Source organism: Anas platyrhynchos, chromosome 2 (genome assembly GCF_047663525.1).
Source record: "Anas platyrhynchos isolate ZD024472 breed Pekin duck chromosome 2, IASCAAS_PekinDuck_T2T, whole genome shotgun sequence".
Classification (NCBI taxonomy): Eukaryota; Metazoa; Chordata; class Aves; order Anseriformes; family Anatidae; genus Anas; species Anas platyrhynchos.
In genome coordinates, this window is record NC_092588.1 from 129466009 (window position 1) to 129488559 (window position 22551).

General features: G+C 34.5%; 1 protein-coding gene across 3 annotated transcripts in view; it reads left to right on the forward strand.

Annotated features, from left to right (window-relative positions):
• Positions 1–22551, forward strand: part of AGMO (alkylglycerol monooxygenase) — a 197669-nt gene that overhangs the window by 143533 nt on the left and 31585 nt on the right. The window contains exon 13 of one of the 3 annotated variants that reach the window (XM_038173734.2): positions 12115–12268. The exons of 1 other annotated variant lie outside the window; for it this stretch is intronic. In XM_038173734.2, coding sequence (XP_038029662.2) covers positions 12115–12234 — 120 coding nt within the window. In that variant the 3' untranslated portion in view covers positions 12235–12268. Of the gene's footprint in view, positions 1–717; positions 809–12114; positions 12269–22551 lie in introns of all 3 variants that reach the window. One more of the 3 variants, XM_027450884.3, reaches the window with a different exon arrangement.

Genomic DNA, 22551 nt, shown 5'->3' on the forward strand with positions numbered 1-22551 from the left:
GATACCTAAAATTCATTTCAAATAGTGAACAACAATAACCACAACAAAAACATTTCCCCCCCCCTCTTCTATTACTTGCCTTTTTATGAGTCCTTGTAGACCAGGAACCTTCAGTTAAATATTATACCTGTTTAAAAAATCCATTGTTTGGTACCAAATGTAATTGGTTGTGTCTTTCCTGAAAAGGGTTAAAAAAATGAGGAAAAATACCGTTATGTGAAACAGTGTAATGCATGTTTTATTATCTTGGTGGATTATCACATTAACATGTTGTGGTCACTGCTAACTCTGTTGGCAATGCTAACAGATTTGAGCTTCCTCAGGCAGCAGATGGCCTTTGCTCTTGTGGACAAATACTTTATATATTGATGGGTTTTTGCAAACTGCAAACAATTACTTCAGAAAAATAAATAAATAAATAAATAAATAAATAAATAAAGACTCTATTCTATAGCAATGTGATGTAGTTCTTTCAGCAGCAGTCCAACTTTTAATAAAATCTTTGAACAGATATTTAAAAAGGAAAACACTGTTTAGTGAAGATAATGGACTGCACTTTTGTGTACATTCATGCCCTGTTTATCCTTCTACACGCTCACCACAGAAAGTCAGCTACCTCGTTTCCTTGCCAGTTGCAAATCTCTTTAGGCCTTGACTGTTGTTTCATTAGGTTCTCCTCATGTCCCATGCCCAGTTCTTTCCCTGCTTTACCAACAGCAATGCAATATACTGAGGAGATGGACCAGGTCTACCCTCCATATAATGCTGAAAAGACCATGACAGAGAGTTACATGTTCTTAGAAACAGGGTAAGTGCGATGAAGGGTTGAGGTTTGAAGGGTGCAGAGTGCCATGCAGCAGTGGTGGAATGGACAGTGGACTGTGGAGCTGGATGAACTACTGAAAAAGACCCCAGTCCTTCTGCTATCCCCATGGTCAATAACTCTTCCTGAGAGACATCCTGATTTATTCTAATCCAATCCAAAGACCTTCAGTGGTGGTGATTCCTCAGGGGCAATGTACTTAAATATTTAATTGTTCTTACAATTAAATATATATGTGTGTGTGTGTATATATATATGTATACATGTGTGTATATATATATATATATGTAAGCTTAATCATTCTTTCTATCTCTTGTCCTTTCCTATGTTGTTATTCTTTGATTGAATTCGTTTTTCAAACAACTCTGCTTGTTACACTTCATGTAAGTATTTTATGAAGTTTTATATACCTACACGTATGTTTATTTGACCTTTTCTCATAGTATGTTTCCAATATTTCATTTGTATTCCATTATGTGTTTGGAATCAGGAAAAGTTTGTCATTTAGAGAACCTTAATACTCTTTTTCCATAATGAGGTGCTTTTTTAGTTGTTTTGTTTTGTTTTTAAACTAACATCCTTAATGTGGTGGTGTTGGTTTTTTTTTGTTTGTTTGGTTGGTTGGTTTTTTAAGGCACAAAAAACACTCCTTAATTGCTTTCCCCCTTAGATAATTTTTCCTTGATATCTTACTATTAAATTCTAAGTTTTTTGAAAACAAACTTTTTATTTCTTTCTTAGTCCTTCTTCTTACTCCAATCATCAAGTTATATTTTCATATTTTAATTGTGTGGCCCCCAGCAGTAGAACCAAGTAAAGAGAATTGTTCCTTCTTATTGCCTTAACACTTTCTCTATCAATAAATCATGGAATAGTAAAAAAAGTTTAATGGACAAGCTAGATCATGCTCAATCTTCTTTTCCCCCCAAAAGGTCACTGTAGTTTAAATCTTACGTTATAATCAAGACCCATAGTATGGATTTACCAGTTGCTAATAGTAAACATCATACTGAGTAAAATAAGTAATTTAGCAGCAGAGATGTTGGATATAGTTTTCAATAATAATAGCTTGGTCTTGTCAGGGTCTTATAAGTGAAGTTGACTTGAAATAGAAATGCAAGCTTTTATGAAGATTTGGTATCACATTGAGTATTTTTCTAGTTTCCTTGAGCAAAGGCAACAGACTTTCATGTGTTCCAAATTTGTGCAGATATTTTTATTTTTATTTTTTACTTTAACCATAGGTTAAAAGTATAGAGTAAACTAACTAAAATATTATTCAGAGCAGCTCACCATCTGATATTGAACTTAATTTTGAATGTCATTTTTTAAGTAGTAAGGACTAAATCACATGAGAATCAACTAATTGGCATTATCAAGAAGTCTGTAAAAATAATTACTAAAGCAGAAGTCCTTAAGATTATGAAGCATTGGACTGCCTGGAACACAAGCAGCAGGCAGCAGAAATTCTATAAACCAGGAGTTTTGCCAAACCTTCTCAGGCTGAAGGCCAAATGATTTTTTTTTTTTTTTAACCCAGCCAGATTTTCCATAATGAACCAAGCAAATTGCAGCCCAAGGAGCCCTCACATGTGTACATTCACATTGCAAGTGAATGTCTGTCTTTTTTTTTAGGTGTCTGTATTAGAAACCAACAAAAATGTATGCTAATGGGCTGAAAAAAAAAGTGAAAATGCTGGAACCGGTACTTGTACGACACAATTTATGAGGTGATGTGCATAATGTACAAACTGAGGTTTTGCTGCTGCAAAAGTTTACATACGTTATTAACATTATGTACATGAGTAATTCCTGAAGAATCAGATCCCACAAGTGTCCCTCAAGTCACTGTTAGCTGAACAGTGTTATGACTGCACGACTCAGTTTGCTTATCAAAAGGTATAGGAATAACTTCCTATAAGAAAATAACTCTAAAACAACAAAAGTTTTTGTAAATTTGTTATAACATCCCTATAAGCATTTGTATTCATAATGCTGCAGAATAGTTACATCTAAGTGCATGATTTATGCTTTTTCATGATCATTATGCCAGCATTCCAAAATAACCCCTAAACCAATGTTTCATGATTTGTAGTAGCATACTTGCAGTTGTCTCATAAAATCATCAAAATAGATTCTATGATTTGAGTTCTTACATCTATGTGAGAAGTCATGCAGGAGCAGATACATGACAAGGGAAAAGGAAATTGTGTACCTTAGAAAGTACATCACAATAGCTGAAATGAAAAATGGACAAAGACCTGACTGTTCCGCTAATGCCACTGGGGCAGAGGTCACTCACATAGCAATGTCCAGGACAGTGCTCTCCAATTATAAGTGAGGAAGGAGGGAGGACGGGAAAATAAAGAAAATTGTTGCTAATGTGGTTGTAACCGTCCCATTAAGAAGGAGCCCAAATAACCACAGATTTGATCAATTTCTACAACTGAATAATTTTGAAAGCTTTTACTGTTTGTTTAAATAAAATTTTGAGAAAAGAAATATTATTTAAATGAAATCCAAACCTGATCCACTAAACATAAGCCAAGTTGTACAGATACATAGCTGCTCTCTGCTGCAGCTGCTTCTGAAAGAATTACCCAGAGAGAGAAGGGAGAAGAGAAGGGATTGAACATGTAACTAATGAGTGATGATTTATGTCATTGTGGAATATGATTCACAGTTCTGACTACAAAAAGGGTACAGATAGCTATGTACATTGGTCGCATTCAAATACCCAAGATATGTGAGTATAAGCACATCTACAAACATGATTTAAATGAAAATTTTCTTACCTGCTGAAGGAGGATGGGGTCCCTTGTGGGTGTATGGATCTGTCCATGTTTGCTGTACAATTCTATCGTTTGAGATAGAGATGTACAGAATGATGAATAACACAGAAACACACTTTTTTTTTTTTTTTTTTTTTTTTTTTTTTTTTTTTTTTTTTGTCAGAATAGTGTAGTTTGCTGTCCATATGTTCTTGGTAAAAAGCTGATTTCAAATACCTGATTATGGAAACTTCATACCTAGAACTATGGTCCAACAGATGCAGTGGATCAAGTTAAATGATTTTATTGCTCTTCTTTCAAGTAGAAAAAAAAAATAATTAACATTAGAGTGTCAGGGAGCAATAGTCTGTAAGACTCCTGCTGTGGCTACCTGTGATTTGAGAAAGTCCTTCAGATATGTAACCTGACACTTAGGTCTCTTTCCTATAGCTCCTGAGGAAAAAAAAAAACAAAAACAAAAACAAACGAGGAGAAAGTTTTGAACCAAGAGCCTTTGTAGATGAGAGTTCTCTAATATTTCTCTAATATTTCTCATGTTCATAATATTTATGAACATGAATAAAATTGTGAACGTGAACCTTGGCCTAGTTTGAAGCTGATGTGCATGGGCAAAGAGAAATAGTAATCAGGTTTTGGTCATAGTTCTGCATATTGCATTCAGGCTTTTCTACACACAGAAGTTGCAGCAGCTGAATTCATATTGCTCCAAAACTTGGTTTGGGCACATTTACTTCAGTTTAGGTAGGGCTTATTGCAATTTAGCAGAACCTTGTTGCCAGCTGGTATAAGCAATGCTGCAGTAAGACTGATCATTCATTGAAACAAGTACCTTTATAATGTTGCATCAAAGCAGGGCAGCTTTGGCAAAATACTGATTATTGATGCATAGGGCATCAAACTCTCTTCCTCTCTCACTTATTTTCTTTTTTAATCTCAAGAGTGTTTTTATTGTTGATTTTGCTCTTTTTGTTTGTTTGTTTCATTGTTTTCAGTGGTGTCTTTTCTCCCTTTCTTACAATTCATGTATTAAATTCTAGTATCTTGTTAAGGAATGAATTCATGGACACACTGATACAATCTGTCTAGGCCCCCAGAACTTGTGAAAGTTTGGGTTATGCAGTAGCATATATACATATACATATGCATAACAGTAGAAACATATTTTTAACTGTTCACATACACACACACACACAAAAAAAAAAAAAAAAAAAAAGGCTGTCCATTTGCCATTTACTCTTTCTTTGGGATTGGTTTATTGGTTTTGGAGATCCTTCACCAGTTGCTAGAGGGCCCATGGTACTGCTGGACAATGCTCTTACCTTGCACAAGCTGTGACACATCAACACGCACAGTGACTTCTCAGCAGCACTTGCGGGTCTAATTTATGGTGAAATCTGTTGGTTTGTGGAATTGTCTTTATGGATTAATTCATTGGGAGTTTTTAAAACATGTCTGCACAAGATACTGGGAAACAAAATCTAAAGATAATTCTATTGAAGTTGTTCAACTTTATGACCAATAACATGATGATGGTGCTGCTGCTTATAATTATTTTCTTTTAAAGCAAGCTGAGATAGAACAGAAGTACCCATAGGGCTTAGGATAACTCCCCATGTTAGTGGGACTAGGGACCAGCAGCATCTATGGTTGTAACTGTAGGACTAGGGACATACTCAGTCCTCTGGTTCCTTGGTGTCAGGCTGCAGAAAACCTGCGTGTGTGCAGTCTCACTCATAGAACTTGGCATGCAAGTTTTACTGAGGCTCAAATCCAGCAGGACCTTTGTCCATGTGACAGGCAAGTACATCTTATGTGAAGAGCAGCTTCAGCACCACTCTTGGTAGCTGGTGTGAATGTTGCCAGGGACTGCATCTTGAGTTGTCTGTGTGCATCTCTGAAGCTCCTGGTCAAACCTACTTGCCCTGTAGACTGTGAATGTTCCTGGAGTTCATAAGTCAAGATATAAAGGATGTCTATTGGTATGCAGCACAGACCTTTCACTCCCATGCCTACATGCTCAGAGCAGTGCACTTGCAGCCACTGAAATAATATTTCCATTAACATACTAATTTTTACTGAATGAAGATTATTTTTAAAATTCAGACTGTATATGAGGCAGCTGTCTCAATACTCAACTATTGCCTCTATCAATAGATGTCATGCATGATTATCTTATAGATATCAAGATTATTATTTTCCATATAAATCTTTCCCTTGCTTTCTGAATTGAAAATCACTGAAGGCTGGGAGGATGTTCCAGAAAGATATCACCATATGCTTGTCTTGTGCTAATATTCTTATGTAGGCAATAGTTTTTTGGCCACTGTTATAAATCGGATACAAGGCTAGATAAACCATTTGATTTTACTAAATAGTTCCTTCTTAATGTTCTTGATCTTAAGCAATGAGCAGAACCAAAAAAAAAAAAAAAAAAAAAAAAGAAAGAAATCTGGCAGTTGTCAAATAAATTCACTTCAATGTTACAAGTATTTTTATATCAATTTACATATATTGCTTGTTCATTATGTCCTATTTTACTCAGTTAACACACATACATGTCAAAGGTTCTATGTAGAGCACCCCTCCACCTCACAAAGAAGATGAGATGCCATGCTCTTCTGTTTCTTTCAAAAGTCTGTCCCATATTATTTTATCAAAGACTCTCAAGTCAATTCTAGACTTTTCTCATTTCTGAAAATATATTCTGAATTCCCTTATTCTCAATGGAATATTGAGAAGATTCAATTCCTGTCTATACATGTTTGCTTAAAACTAAATAAATAATTTAAATATTCCTCTTAAAACTGTACTAGACAACCACATAGGACTGTTTTTGAGATTTTAGATTTATTACCAATATTTGCTTTTACAATCTGCTCTAAGTTCTCAGTGACAGCTTATCTAGGTTGTAGATGTACTGTACCGTAGAGATGCTGAACAGGATGCCTGCAACCTGGATTACTGGCTCAGTCCTGGCCCTTGACAAATATAATTGTATTTTTTTCTAATAAGCTTTTGTCAAGAGCAGGCTAGCCACTTTTGCTCAGAAAGAAACTAAACTAATAAACTCATTTAGATATGGGTTGCCCAGAATTACATATCTGACCATCTGAAACCTCTCTTCCCCATGTCCCAGATCCTGTGGAGCTGGGGGAAGTAGAAAAAAAGCATTCCCATGGCTGCATGCCACACTTTATAGCACTACCAATTCCAGGAGCATTTTGCATTCGTGTTGTTGCTCTATTCTTTCACAAGGAAACACCTCACAACCCAGTTTGTTCCTAAGCCAATAAATCTGTTTCCTACCTAAATGTTCATATTAGTAAACCACTGTCTAAAGCAGGTTAAGGAAAACAAATTCTTATTTGTTCTTTCTCGGGACAGGCAGGTTTCACTTGGACAGACCTGGGGTAAGCTTGTCCTCTGCATTTTTCTGTTCTGGAAGGTATTCCAGATCCCCAACACTACTGTATATATAAACAATGTGAGGTGGCTAGATTTTGTTACTATTCAGTTACCTGACTGGTGTGCTTTCCTAGAGATGTGAAGATTTTTTAACATAAGGAGGAGACATTGTGACTACAGAAAAAGAAGGCCCAGGACAGAATCTAAGGAGAATACTTGCTTATTCATATTCTTCAAAGTCACTCATAATACTGAATTTAAACTATCGTCATTGTCTTAGGGATCTTTTCAAAAATCATAATTTGAGTAGAACAGAGGATTTGAAGGACTTTTCTAGGTGAGGACTAGAGAAGACACCATAGAGACACTGAAAGACTGTTGATGTGAAGTTCTTAAATACAGGAGAGTTGTGGGCTCCAGACATCAAGCGGAGTCATGAAACAGTCTTTCCGTAGACTTCAACAGAAGGGTTAGAAGAAGGGTTTCTCATGTGGCATGCTTTTCTGATGGTTATAACATCAGAATTTGGTCATTTCTTTGTTTGATTTCAGTGCATGTGCTATTTCATCAAGCCTAATAGTGTTATATATACATACACACGTATATATATATATTCATCATAATTCCATCAGTTGTTTTTAAGTCTTTGTGTGTGTGTGTGTGTTAAGAAGACATTTTTAGTTTAGTCTTTATAATAATTATGGAAATAATAATAATTATGGAAAGAAACATATTACATTGAAGCACAAACTGAACTTTAGACTGAGCGTCTGTTCTGGGCTCCAAAGTTTTCTGTGCATTTCTAAACAGATTTGAGCCTATAAAATTCATACTGATAGCAATAGAAACATTTTCAATTTAAACAATTCTGAATGAAAATTCCACTTTGTTCATATTCCAAGTTCTATGGGGCAGATCTCTTACTTAACATTACATGTACTTGCAGTATAAAATTTATAAAATTACTATTAGTGTGCTCAATAGTGGCCTGTCTTCCATATTTTTTGGTAAAAAGTTTGTCTCAAAAGTAATGTGTTGTTTAAATGATGTGAAGCAATGCCAGACACCCAAAGATTTCAATTAAGTTATTTATTTGTTTACATTAACTAATAAATGAGCCATTTGCATTCCAGAGTACTAGCTGAGTTCAGCAAAACAGTTCTAAAGTAGAAAGAGCCATGATATTTATCATTCTGAATGATAACAACTGGAAATTTCACTTTATTTTAGGAAGTTAATACTGTCATGTGGAAACCTCCTTATATACCTTGTATAATAAAATAACTGTCACTTCTGCATGTGGAATTAGGTATGTGGCAATTATATAAAAATGGACATTCTTCTGATTCTAAATGTGAAAAGCTGACCTTTTAAAAACACTTTAACAAGTTTTAGTGTTATCATAAATCTTAGCAATTCTTTAATGTTGCAGTTTTTTTGTTGCATACATTACATTAGTTCTTCTAGGAGTCAACTTTTGTTACAGGGAAATTTGGGCCTGGGGCCAGGTAGAGTTTTGGAGAGCTTTTAAGTTTGAGAGCCTGTTTCACAGCTGGAAAGCTCCCCAAAGTGAAGTGATCCCAGAAGAATATGTTTCCCATTACCCAAATCTCTACCAAATCATGCCTTGTAGCTCTAAAATAATTAAGACTTTGGAAGCCCCAAGAGGTCTTTTTTGATCCATGAATGAAGTTACCCCAGGTTCAAATAACTAAAACCTGACTCCCTCTTAACCAATGAAACACAAAACCCCTCCATTTGTCAATGTAACATAAAGAGAATGCTCCAAAATGTCAAAGTCTTTACACTTTAATGGATTCAACCTCAGGATATGTCAAGAGTTTTGATTGCATTTGTTGGAGATCAGGCTGAGGTGTCTGTGCAAGTCCCTAGGGTGGAAGAGTTAACATTATATAAAATATGGTGTAAAAAGACACATTGTTGTTTTGACATTTGAATAATGATGAACTTGTTAAAATCAGAAAAAAAACTCAAAGTCCCTTGTGTTGCTGTTGCATTGCTACCTTCTTTTGTAGCAAAGAACATTGTAATTAATTTCAAGAGCAGGGGATCTGCTGTAAGATAGGAAGTACATGTTTTTTGGGAAAGGTAGCATACCGTGGTATTTTTGAGGCCTTATATATATATATTTTACTATTCAACTAAATTGATACAATGGCTATGGAAAATATCTTACAAAGAGAACACATTGAGGTATCAAGATGTATCGATAAGAAATTTTTCCAGACTCATTGAAGAAAGAAATCGACTGGCAAGATTTTGCTGCAGAAATAACAGGATAGGGTTAATATGAAGTTTGGATACTTCTAAGAGAGGTTCAGAAAGAGAAATGGATGATATTCACAGGCTGTGATTCCTATAAGATGAAACTCATAGGAAACATGATATCAACATAACTTACTTTGCTTTTCTTTCAGTACTTATTAGAAAAATTCAATGCTTTTTAAGTTTATTAGAACCTTCTGTGGGATGATGCAATGTCAGTGTACTTTCTAGTCTACTTTTAAAGACCAACCCCAAATAAGGGAAAAATTTGGAGGATGCTAACTTCGGGAAATTTATTTTGTATTGTATTTGCTTAGTGATTTGCAGATAGTTGAAATAGAAAGTGGAATATGTAGTATGAAGGAACAACTAAAATCACTTGGGCCTCTGAGAATTTCAGTGTGTTCACATATCAGACATCCATATTAATTTAATGATGCATATGCATAATTGCTGATGAAATTTTAATCCTTCAATTATTTGTACTTGCAAAATATCAGAACTAAAAGTGACCTTAACATGAAAATTTTGTTCTGAAGCCAGTCTATTAGAATTTCTGATGTGTTACAAGCGGTATTAATTTTTATACTTCCATATTACAATACAGCATAAACTTAGTAGTTAAAGTTTTCACTCAAAGAGCAAAACAAGTAAGCTTGTTCCTCAAATACTACAGAGGTATTTGTAGACTTTCCATTTAGCACATGCTTGAGCTACCTACTGAATTAAGATACTGAAATAAATGTGGAAATGTGGCTTAAAAAACATTTTACACTAAAATGGCCGGTGTGTCTTATTTCCATCTAGATGAAAGCTTAGAACCTCTTTTAGAAGAAGAGATGTGAACTGGTACGGATTTTTTTTTTTTTTTTTCCAAATGCAGTTATGTTCACCTCCTGATTTGCTGATGTTCTGTCAGTTGGCAGCAACTTCAGATATTGGCAACTGAAGGCTAGACTAGGCTGATGGCTAAAGGTTTTACAAGCTCTAGTGGGATTATGCAAATCAGCTAAATACAAAATTGTCATTGAAAACTTCCTTTATGCTGAGAGTACCCAGATTTCAACTGCTTTGCTTGCTCAGGCCTGCTGTAGTCTGAGCATGTGTAACTGTTGGAGACCAAGACCAACTTTCCGTTTATACCATGGGGATCCCAATTCTAGTATACTTTTACTGAATGTGCTCATGACACTGATGGGTTCAAGATCCCCTCAAGATGCAGCAGCATCCTTTTTGTTATAGCACACACACTTGGTACTTCTCCTTCTCTCTGCAGGTAAGGTGCAATTCCTTTTTTTTTTTTTCTTTTCCTGTCTGCAGAGACAAATAAAACTTCCAGAGAAGTACCTGAATCAGCAGTTTATCTGTATTTTACCTAGTGAATGTCAATTTAATCTGAAGTTGCATAAACAGCAACAAGAGCTAGGACTAGAATTGAGATTTCTCAATTTTGTGCTCTATAGAGTTATGTTCACCTTTTCAGGTAAAGGTTTCCTCTCATTTCTTGACTCTTTTTTTCTATTCCTGTATAGAGCTATAAATTCAACAGGAGGAATGAGAAAACATTTTCTTTTCCTCAGGATAGATTTTAGTATGGCAGTTGGAACATTAAAAGTAATGAATATGTGTGTGAACTCCCCTAAGCTGGGGACAAAATAGAAGTAATTTTCCTAAACAGTTTATCAGTTGAGTTTATCATTATTTTTTTTTTTTTGGAGGCTGACTTTGTAAAAAGGTTTTACAAACATCACTAACTGCTTCTCTCACTACATTTTAGAACAAGCTAATCTTCCTCAATACTTTAAGGCCCCCAGTTGTTGGGCACCTCACTCACAACAGCCTTGAACACCTGGCTCTGGAGAAAGATTCCAGATTATAGATCATCAGTTAGCAACACAAGTATGCAATTGCACTTTGAATTCAAATGCTTACTCTATGGAGAAAAAAAGGTATTTTTCTATGGAACTGTGGCTGCAGTTCCCTGTTGGGTGTCCTAGTTCCCTTGGGTTCCCTTGGACCTTCTTTTGAATATCTTTTTTTTCACCTCTCCATCCATACCTCTTAAGGACCTGTGTAGAGTAAATGGCATCTGGGTTCCAATGTGTAAGCAGGCACTTTAGGCACTGTGGATCCAGCCTGGGGTTGCATTTGAACCTGTGACCCAAAGATGTAAAGATCCATGTTATATTTCCTGTCTTTTGAGTCATCCAACTCCACCAAACATATTCTTACTGTTACTAAAAATGTACAGCATATTGACTGCTGACAGGCTAGACTGTCTGATTGCTTCACCTATTACCAGGATTTGTACATCAGACCTGGCAGTATTATTCTTTTGTGCTTGGTCCTCTGTGTTTATATTTCAGGATTAAAAAAAAATGTTTCTATTAAAAAAAAAAAAAAAAAAAAAAGAGGCAATGTAATTAGATTTATTGTCATATTCTCTAATTTTTCTATTAGTCCTATGTAAAATTGCAGGCCAAATTTTCAGCTGGCGTGAGTTCATTTAATAAATTCCTTCCACAGTTTCCTTAATAAATCATTCTTCTTGGATGTGAAAAAAGTGCATTGATTTGTGCTTTGAGATTGCATAGATTAAGTTTGACTTCAGCTTTTCATTTGGTGCATTAATCATATTTGGCAAAAGACCTGCACAGACAATATGTTGTAAGGAGTGGATATCAAATGTTCTGCTTCGTGCAGGTAGAAAGCTGCATTGCCATGCCAGTGGAATGTTATTTTACTTTAAAGTTACTATGTGAGAAAGCTGACAATTAAAATCTTTCATGTGATATTTTTTTTTTTCAGGAACATTTTTATTCCATGCTGATATTAGAAAAAAAAATATGCATCCAGCTATTGGCAAATAAAGAGTGTTTGCTTATTTTAAATAGGAAAAAAAAAAAGAATGGGATGGATGGTTTCTGAATGAGAGTGATTAATCATGCTCTGCATGTGCTGGGTAAGAAGTACTTAATTTATCATTTGAAGAGTTATACAAATATGAAATGCTGATGACTAACATCACCAAATTAAAAGAGTAGGATTAACATTTTGGTACTCTCTTAATTATATGGGACAATATTTGTTTTTGTTTTAAATGCTATAATATCAGTTTTAAAAACTTATTAAGAGAAGTATTAGTCTGAGGAAGGAACAAGGAAGTGGCATGTTATTTGATTTCTTTCTAGAATACAAATGGTTTTGTTATACGTACACTTATTTTATTTTTTTCTCTTGTTTCTTTTTCTTCATCATCCATTCTGCCTTTCTTACCTGCCTGAACAAACACACTTTCACTTCCACAATCAATATTTCATTCTTCTGACTTTCAGCATCATTCGTATTCCTTGCATTCCTTTTCAGCAGTGCACACTTGCTCAATCTTATAACAAAAACCATGTATTGTGGTTAGGCGGTAGAGGTCAGCACTAGTCTTGCGTCACAGGTCAAACAAGATCACTTACATTCTTTATCAGGGTCATTTCTTCTCCCTGGGTGGGATATGAACTTTTTTTTTTCTTAGAGAGGAAACAGCACAGATGTTCAACACTCCTTGTTCAGAACTTCAGGATTGTATACCTTCATCTTTTATGTACGCTTCCAAAACAAGGGATGAATCACTCCTAACCAATCCTACTAATTCTGTTCAATATTCAGACACTAAAGTAACTGCAGAATGTATTTGTGTTGTATGTAAAAATTTAATTCTACATTTTTTAAGATAAATTTGAAGAGAGATCCAATATTTATAACCAATATTTATGAAACGCTCAAAGTGTTTGTTTCTGGAATTGCAGAGATACGTATTTGTTGGTTGCATATCACAGTAATATAATTTAACCTAATATAATGAATATTTCTTATTTTTTAATAGAAAAGGAATGTTTATTCAAAATAGTAACATTTAAATGGAACAATTCTGAGTTAAAAATTTTTGCATCCTTTGTTATAATTTTTCTTATCTTAAAGTAATCCATTTAATCTTTTTTTTTTTTTTTTTTTTTTCAGCTGTAGAAAGGCAATGTTACAAGTATTTCTTATTCTTTTGTTTTATTGACCCTAAAGGAAATAGGATATTAATTATGCTTTCACCACTGAGTATTCCTCTTTCATGGTTGAATGAGGTAACACACTGGAAGTTCTGTTACTAATCTTCTAATTCATGACTGATTATTTATTTTTTTTTTTTTTGCCAGCATTTGTCAGCAACATCACACTTCTAGATAAATTAATATTATAAACATTTCCTAGAAGATATGTCATTCTCTATTCTGTTTACTCAATAGTTATCTGTTTTGGTCCCAAAAGTTAGAATACAAAGCTTCCAGGGTAAAAACAAAATAAGCTTTTGAGAAGTTTCATCTAAGAAATGCATTTGTTTACATGTCTGATTCTTTCTTCCATTCTTGAAGAGTGTATTTTTTGTTAGTTTTCCTCAAAAAAAAAAAACACAAAAACAAACAAAAAAAAAAACAACAATAGGTGTTCTTCACTATACTGTTCACTTGCTTCAGAAAGTAAGATTTACTATTTGTTTTGAGACATCATTACAACTGATGAGCCTTAGGGGTTCTCTTGCGGGTGCTTATGTGATATAGCTCTGTCTGCGCTATAAAGTACTGCAGCACAATAGGAACTAATCTCTAGAGCACTGGTTGGTGCTGAGGATCTGAGTTTGCACTGTGCATGTTTTTGCTTTGAATGCAGACTGGTGGGTAGACTAAATTCCCAATAGCAGCTGGAGAGCATTGAGTGTCCTGCCAGAAGGCATCTTCCAGTTGAGTTTCACCCTAGTTTTAACGCTCTGGAGGTGCAACGTGAATCAAAGCTCAAGAAGTGAGGATGATCAGGAGATTTGCTTTTTTAGAGTATTGTTATGGTAAAACACTGCATCTTAGCATCCTCCTAAGTACAGAAAATAGTCAATATTGATACCAACTGAGACCAGAGTTCACTTTTTATTTTTTTATTTTTTTGTTTTTCCCCGTTACAGGCATCCAACTGAGTTTGTCACATTATACTCTATTCACCTCCATGTTAGTTCATCCCTTCTTGCAATCAGGCTCTGAGGAGCAGAGTTTTCTATTCTATTTTGAAGACCTTATCAAACAGACCAAGAGTTTTGGTTTAGGTTTTAACTGGGCCAGCATTTCATTCCTTACCTAGCTATTCACAGAGAAAAGAAGGGGAAAAGGAGGGAAAATAAAAATAATAAAAAAAGATCAAGGGAATCTGGCATTACTTCTGGGAAACCATACTTGGTACAAATGAGCCCAAGCCTTTGATATATTGACTCATATAACAAGAAGAGTTAAAGTCAGTTTACTGATTTAACACCACCATCCAAGGTTATTAATGTTGCTGTTACAATAAAACCTAGATGCCTGTTAAGGCTCACCATAACATTACATCCCATCATGCCAGAAGAATAGTGATAGGACAGAACTTAATGTGTAAGAAAGAGGGGAAAATTGTAAACCAAATTAAAATGGATGTAAATTATAATTATAAAAGATGCAGTACATCATAACTCATTGGCAAGTTTGAAGTGAATTGGCAAGGGTTGAAGTGAATAATGCTAGGCAAACAAGTATTCACATGGACACGTTCTTAAATTCGCTTTTGCTTTAAACAACGAAATAAAAAAAAGGTTTGTATATAGTATATTGGGTTACGTGCAAATATTTTCCATGTATAGTGTGTGTACATAATGTCTTATGATATCTGATATATATACAATATAAAAAATATATATAGCTTCGTATATACATCTTAGAACTGTCTTGCTGACATTGTCTTGATCAGTTTACCAATTCAGACAGTCATTATATTAAGTATTAGTTCTTGTAAAACCTGCTGTTACTGAACAAAACAGTTTAGATTTATTCTGTATAACTTAACTATGATGTTCATGTCACAATAATATAACACACTTAATGCACTTATATGTTTCTTGTCAAAACGCTTGTGTATGGCATCTTTCATTTCTTAGTATTTCCATAACTTGACACAGAAGGTTACAAAGAAGTCAAATTTGCCCAGCAATAGGCAATTTTCTTTCAGCCTAGTATCTCACCTTAGTCACATGTAAGTGTAAGCCACCAACTTTGCATTTCTACTTTAAACCTTCCAACTTTTTTAAAAAAATCCACAGGGTTTTGGGTTCCACATGCTTATCAATAGCCTCTAATTTATAAGATATTTACCTTCATAAACTATGCTTCCTAATATTTTAATGCATATACAACATTATATATCCATATATAAACAAGATTGGTTGAGAGGATTTAGTAAATGATAATTAGTGCTGGTGTTGATTGACAAATTGTTCTGTCTCATGAAAATCTAGATGCATGAATTTGTTGGTTTCTCTAGATGGAACAACTATGTGCGACTTCTGAGTGCAGAAAAATGAAATAGATATCTAGAGGAGCAGTAGACTTGTCATCACTCCACCCAACACTTGCATCACATTATAATCCTGAAAAAGCTTACTGCCCTATTTCCATTAATTTTGGTTACCTATTTTGGCTGCTGCATAGCCCAAACAGAGCAGAGTCCCAGCATTTAATTTTAAGATTTATGTGCTTTGAAAAAATTGTATAAGGCAAGAAATATTCTTTCACTTTTATGCTGCAGCTCAGATTTACATTTTTAGAGCTTCCATCAGCTTTGGCAAAATGATGGTTAGTTTGATCCAACTTCTGAAGCTGGGAGTTAGGCCAAGACTATGGTAGTCAGAGATCTGTGAAAGCATGCTGCTGCTCTATTACCTGACACTTTTGGCCCTATTTTCAAGATTTTTATGCTCTTTTTTATTTTCTTGTGTGTATAGGACTCACATTTTCTTTTTCTCTAAGGTTGGAATCTGATACTATTTTTGCTTAGCATCTTTTGCACATCACTAAATGCATTATGAAGCAGTTCCCCAAGCTCAACTTCACTGGGTCTGGGGATATGTTAACAAACAAGTGGTTGAGCTGGCTCTACTATGGACATTCCCATCTCTTATGAGTATTTCATCTCAATTAATGAAACAACCCTGTACTTCTCCAAAATGATGATGTTTACAAGGAGTAGCCTTTGTTTCACCCTCATCAGTTTTCTGGGCACCTGAACATTGCTTCTGAGTGGAAAAAAAACGTTCGTATAATTTGCAGACATACATTTGAGCATTAATAATACAGTTATAGTCAATCAAATAGAAATGATCCAATTTTGTCACAAATAAAATGCACTGAACCTGTATCTGTGGGTGAAGTTTGTCAAAATACAACTAGCTTTGTTGAAGCTATCAAGTATGATGCATTGTGAAAACATATGTGCTAAGGGAGGTCTTTTATCTGCTGGTTTCTATACTTGCTCTGCAAACAATATATGCATTAAAATATCAAGATGGTGCAAATACAAATCTAAACTTTTAAATTTGCAGACTTGAGTTCATATTTCAATTTTATTTTTTTTTGAGGATTTCTCCCTAAGGTTGTATGCATGAAGCATTTCAGGTTCCAAATGGTTTTGGAAACCAAACGAAGTCAGTATACATACAGCTGAAACACAGAAGGAGCTGTATTGTTTATTTCAGGTAGAGATATCTATAGAATTATAATGATAAAGTGGAGACAGGACTTGTTTTTACTCTTTCAATTAACTTGTGTTTAGCTTATTCTTTGAAATTAACTGAAATGAAAATATCATGAGGAGAAACTGTATCTGCAGGATAAGATGCACACCTTTGCAAATTGAAGATCAGTAAGGCATTTTATGTATGTTTTTTCTCATGCAGAGAAAAAAAAAATAGAAAATTTGACAATTGGCCTTTAAGAATCTGTGGCAGTCATTAGGAAAATATTAATCAATCAATAAAAGGTCAATCAAAGCACACTGAATACAACAAATAAACTATGTTACCCTAATTCTCGTGTTCCAAATGAAGTAGAATAAAAGGCAATGCTGCTAATTATAATTTGCCACATAGTTCTTACAAAAAAAAAAAAAAAATTAATTAAAGAATTTGTGGAAATTTAGGATGCTGCTTCTTTGCTCTTTCTGATATAAAATTGAATCCCTGATATTTTAGCAGTGAACTTAGTACCAGTGGAATAATTTGAAAATTTAATATTTTTGAAGTTTAGCATTCTGTAAAAAAGTCTTTTTGGGGGAGGTTATTTTTGTTTGAGTTTTTGTGGTCTGAATTATCATCCACAAATTTTGTGTTTGGGAAGGTTTTCTCTTTTCTAGTGGATAGTTTTCTACCTTCAGAAAACTCACTACCTCCTACTTTGTTCCTCTTCCCTCACACTCCTATCAATGCCCTTTTTTAGTTAAAGAGAAAGGAAATTAGATGTACAGGGTGTAGGGAATTCTTGACCCACTTTGAAACAGAAGACATAAATCGAACTCAAATGACTTTGCCAATTTGTTGCAAATGTTTTCAGCTAATTCTCTAAGGCTTTTCCCTTGACACCAGGAGAACTTCCCACCTTTTTTAGGTTCACTCCATTGCAAGTGGCCTACATCATATGCGTATGCTTCAGCTTGACAGGTCACAGAAAGTATACACTAGCCTTTCACCTCCAGTTGCCCCTCCACTCGACTTCCTCTAAGCAATATTGGCTTCTGCAGCTAAAAACTGCTTTTCACATATAATGAAATTCACAAGTGCATTGGAGGAAATGTGATTTTTTTTTTTTTTTCTGCCCCCACAATTTCAATAGCAGTTTATTCCTTTAAAAGGCAAATTGCAGAAGGGAATAACTTTGAAAGCAAACTGGAAATATAAAGACAGGAAATGAGTCTGTGACTGTATAACTGAGTTCATAAATGGGTCCTTTTTCGGTATGAAACTGGGCTTTTAGAGTAGAAAAATCACCTACTTAACAAAACCATTCTCTGTTTCAGCGCTGCAGGAGCATGAAATAAATCCATGTTTCTTTCTAATACATCATTCAGTCTATCAAACTATTTCCAAATGACCGGAGTTCTAGCAGTGCAGCAGAAGGTCCCATACCTCTTCTGGGATGGTGGATTTTTTTAATATAATCCTTTGAGTTTCCTTGTTCATTCTGGTTTTTAAAGATGCCTATAAAGCATTCCTTAATCTGAAGATGAGAAAAGTGCATATTGTTTCTTAAATCACGAACTGCAGACACACTAACTGCCTGCAGAAGTTATTTTTTTGTTTTGTTTGTTTGTTTTGTAGGGAGGGTTACTGCATTTTAATTCAGACATATTCTTCTGTGTAAGTCTCAAAGCATCTGTACATGCCCATTCTGAATTAATATTTGTTCAGAATCATCAGAATTGTCCCTAATCACCGACTTACAGGACTATCATGTCCAGTGGCATTAATGGAGCACCTAAATCAGTTTCTTTCATGTCAGGAAAAAATTCTCACCTACACTGTTTAGGTTAGCACACAACCACCATAAATTCCTACAGTTTATGTCTATATTGACTCAGTCTCACAGATAAAAACATTAGTACGTTAGTAATCAATTGCTTTTTCTTTTTCCTCCCCACTCACTATAATCAAGGTAAAAAGCTCCTAGTCACAAGGCATAGAGGTAGTAAAACAGTTCTTTAGGATTTAGATTCATTTCACTAAAAAGAACTTTTCCTCTCAAACTTGCTTTTTTTTTTTTTTTTTTTTTCTTGTTGAGAATACTCTGTTTGTTTGATTGTTTTTTAAGATGAGACTCATATCATAGTCCACTGCTCTCTCACGGTTTCTTGCTGTATTATGACAACTTTTTTCGAACTCAGAGGCCTGAGGAGAAAGAAATGTTGCAAATGCTGTTTCTGCTAAAGCTAAAAATAAATAAATAAATAATCCAGAGGACAATTGAATATTTAGGTTACCTGATGTTGCATTGCATGCATATCACAAAGTGAAAGTACTGCATAGGACATACACCTTGCAAACAAGTAAAGGAAGGACAAAGGCTGATTTAATTGTGCATACGAAAGATTAGGGGTGGTTTGTGGCTAGGCTTTAAAAGAAAAAATGGCAGTGAATGAGAGGGAGATGATGATGATCCATTGAGTTCATGTGGCTGAGCCTAGCAGCTGTGATGGGTTCTCCCCAGGTTCTGCATATTCTGCTTTCAGTAGAACTAATTTTGTGCCATTAGAACATACCCTTTTTTCTTCTTAGAAAGCACCTCAGTGCTCTAAGAGGTTCTTTATTGCTGTAGCCTAAAAGTGTCATGACATTACTGTAAGGTATGTGACGTATAGGATGTGAATATAAAATGCAAGATGCCTTATGAGGTATTAAGTTGTTAATAAGAATACCCTGTATCTTAATCTTAGAAGAACTTTATTTATTTATTTATTTATTTTTGGAGGTGAAGGAGTTAATCTTACAAGAGTCTATGATACAGAGAATGAAAATAAGATTCTCATGCCAGGCAGAGTAACAAAATGCACTGTGATTTCAAATCGTGACTACCTACTAACAAAGAAGGTACAGAAAAAATATTGTATGGGAGAGAGTGTGGAGGAGTTAATAATTACTTTTTTTACTTTTTTTTTAACTGCTAAAGGTGACACTGCTGAGTCATATTATTCTAGGTATCTGAAAATGGCAGATTGGAAAAGTATGAGATGTATTTGATTTGGCATTTAATTATGGTATAAAACCTGTGAAGCTATCATATTGCTTCCTCCTTTAATTTTACTCTTACAGGCAATTTTGTCTGTCTATCATGTTAGAATGTAGTGTTTTTTTCCTCTCTGGATAGGTCTTATAGGAACAGTATTTTCATTATTCTTATTGATGGGAACTTTGAGAAGCATTATAATTGTCTTCATTGACAGTTGAATTATGTATTTTTAAAGGAAGACAGAATGGACTGGATGACATCTTAAACTTATTTAAATATAGTTCTTTATGTTGTGTTAGAGCAAAAATGCTTTCTTGAGTAAAATAGAATAGACTGAAAACAGCTTAAACTTATTTAAATATGATATCCTTTATTTTATATTATGGAGAGAGTTTCTTTTTTAAATTCTGAGCCAAATTCCACCATGTAACAGTCATACAGTTTATATTATTTTAGTGTCTTAAATGCAAAATAGAGCTTCTACAATACACTTTGCATTCAGATTTGAGTTACGCTAGCTACCTCCTCAGTACCCCTGAGTTACAGAAATTACCACTGCTTAAAATAAAATAGTCAATCTACTTCCAGTCTTAGGCTTTTTAAAACATTAAACTTTTAATTGGTTTGCAAAAACTCAATCAACTCAAAGTTGACTAACATTTTTTCTTTATAAAGATGTTTGCTTATATTTGTTTTATTTTCAATAAATTATTGTGCGGAATTAAGCCTATGTTGCTTGTTGTTTTTTTTTTTTCTTACACCCTGATTTATTTTTTTTTTCTCTGAAATGTACCTAAAAGATTTCAACTTAACTTCTAGGCAGATGATTGTGCATATGTGGTAAATTTGGATGCTAGTGTAATTGTCACTGCTTTCTAAATGACTAGTTCTCTTTTCAATTTAAGAAAATATAATGTGTGGAAAGGCATTATGCCTAACTTCAAGATATTTTTATCAGATGTCTAAATGCATTTAAATATGTTCGTGTACACAATATCACCAGAAATATTTTCACAAATAGACTTAGGAATCAGACTGCTTTTCATGCAACTACATCCAGCTTCTGCATTAGAACAAAACTCTTCACTTGCCCTCAGCCCTTGATCATGCTTAATGTTGTGAGGACAGCTGTCCATAAAGCTTAGGAGTTGGCGACCTGGGGAGGTGGCTAAAGTACCAACATTTCAGCTTTTAAATGTATACCAGTTAAGTTCAGATACAACATAAAGATGGTACAATAATCTCCAACGCTTTGTTTAAAGTGAGTAGCCTTTTTTAGCCACTCAGATCCAAAAGAGAGTTCAGAATTGAAAATATTAAGGATAAGAAAGATTTTTCTTTGCTTTTATATCTTTAAGAAGAAAACCAGTCTCTATTGAGCAGCTTATGTCTCGCTCATCTCTGTCTACCTACCTGTTTTAACGAATGTTGTTTTTGTTTGTTTGTTTTGCTTTGATAGTTTTAAACATTCGTGTGCTTCTTATGGAATCTGAACAACTCAGGCAGGGTATCTGAAGGTGTAAATGGCTTCAGGTGTTTGGCTTCTAGTTCCCATTATTGTCCATAAAAGGCAGAACTCTTTTATTTAAAAAATCAAAAATGTTTAAAAGATTTTGTTTCTTTATGACCAGTTGTAATTGTTAAAAGTTCTCTGAGGCACTGGAGAAAAGTGCCCATGTCTTCTTTTCCTCTCACTAAAGCATATTATTTCTGGCAGGACTATGCCCTTAACTTCTAACTTGACCAACAAAACTCCCCAAGCAAACTTGAGTTCAATCCTGGATCTGTTGCATAAACCTTCTTCAATAATATTATTCCATACCTATCTGCCTGCTGTTTCCTTCTAACCTTCCTGTTGCTGAAGTCTTTTCCCATCCTCAAGAAATATTCCAAAAATAAAAAATCCTGTACATCTCCTCCCCAGACACAAACTATCTACTATGCCCCTGACTCTGTTCCCTCCCATCAGTATACTGGTCTCTCCACCCAACAGTGCTATGAACTCCCAGGCTTCAGGATATGTACTCAGTTTGTCTTGTTTACTTGGTTGTAAGGCAGGTAATTTATCACTATTAATATATATTATTAGTGAATAGCATTTTAATGGTAATATTTTCTATTGCATTTGTTTCCCTTGAAATAAGAATCATTATGCTTAACCTTGCTAAGGAAAATCAATTATGTACTCTGGATTTTGGTTGCAATATTATATGTTGAAGGGCACCAGTAAGAAAATATCTATGTTGGGAGGTAAATGTAAGATGGGGAAAATAAAGAATCTATCTGATAATTAGGCTGCTATAATGAACTTCAGTACAACAGAGTAATTAACACTTAAACGTTTACTGAAAATTGCTACTCTTTCGAACTTCACCAGCGCAAATAAAACATCATTGAAAACATGTATTGATTCAATGGATCAATGCAAATGACTCAAGGCCACCTTCAAAACCTCAACCATGTTAATGAAGATGTGGTGACCAAAGAGAAGGGAATGTGTCCAGCATGTCTTGAACTATATTCTTTTTAACTGGCTGTACATATACCTTTTGAGACCAGTTTATGGGACAGTGAAGTTACTGTGGCCCTGGGTGTTTCATAAATCACTTTTCAGGGCTGGGAAGTCCAAAGGTTA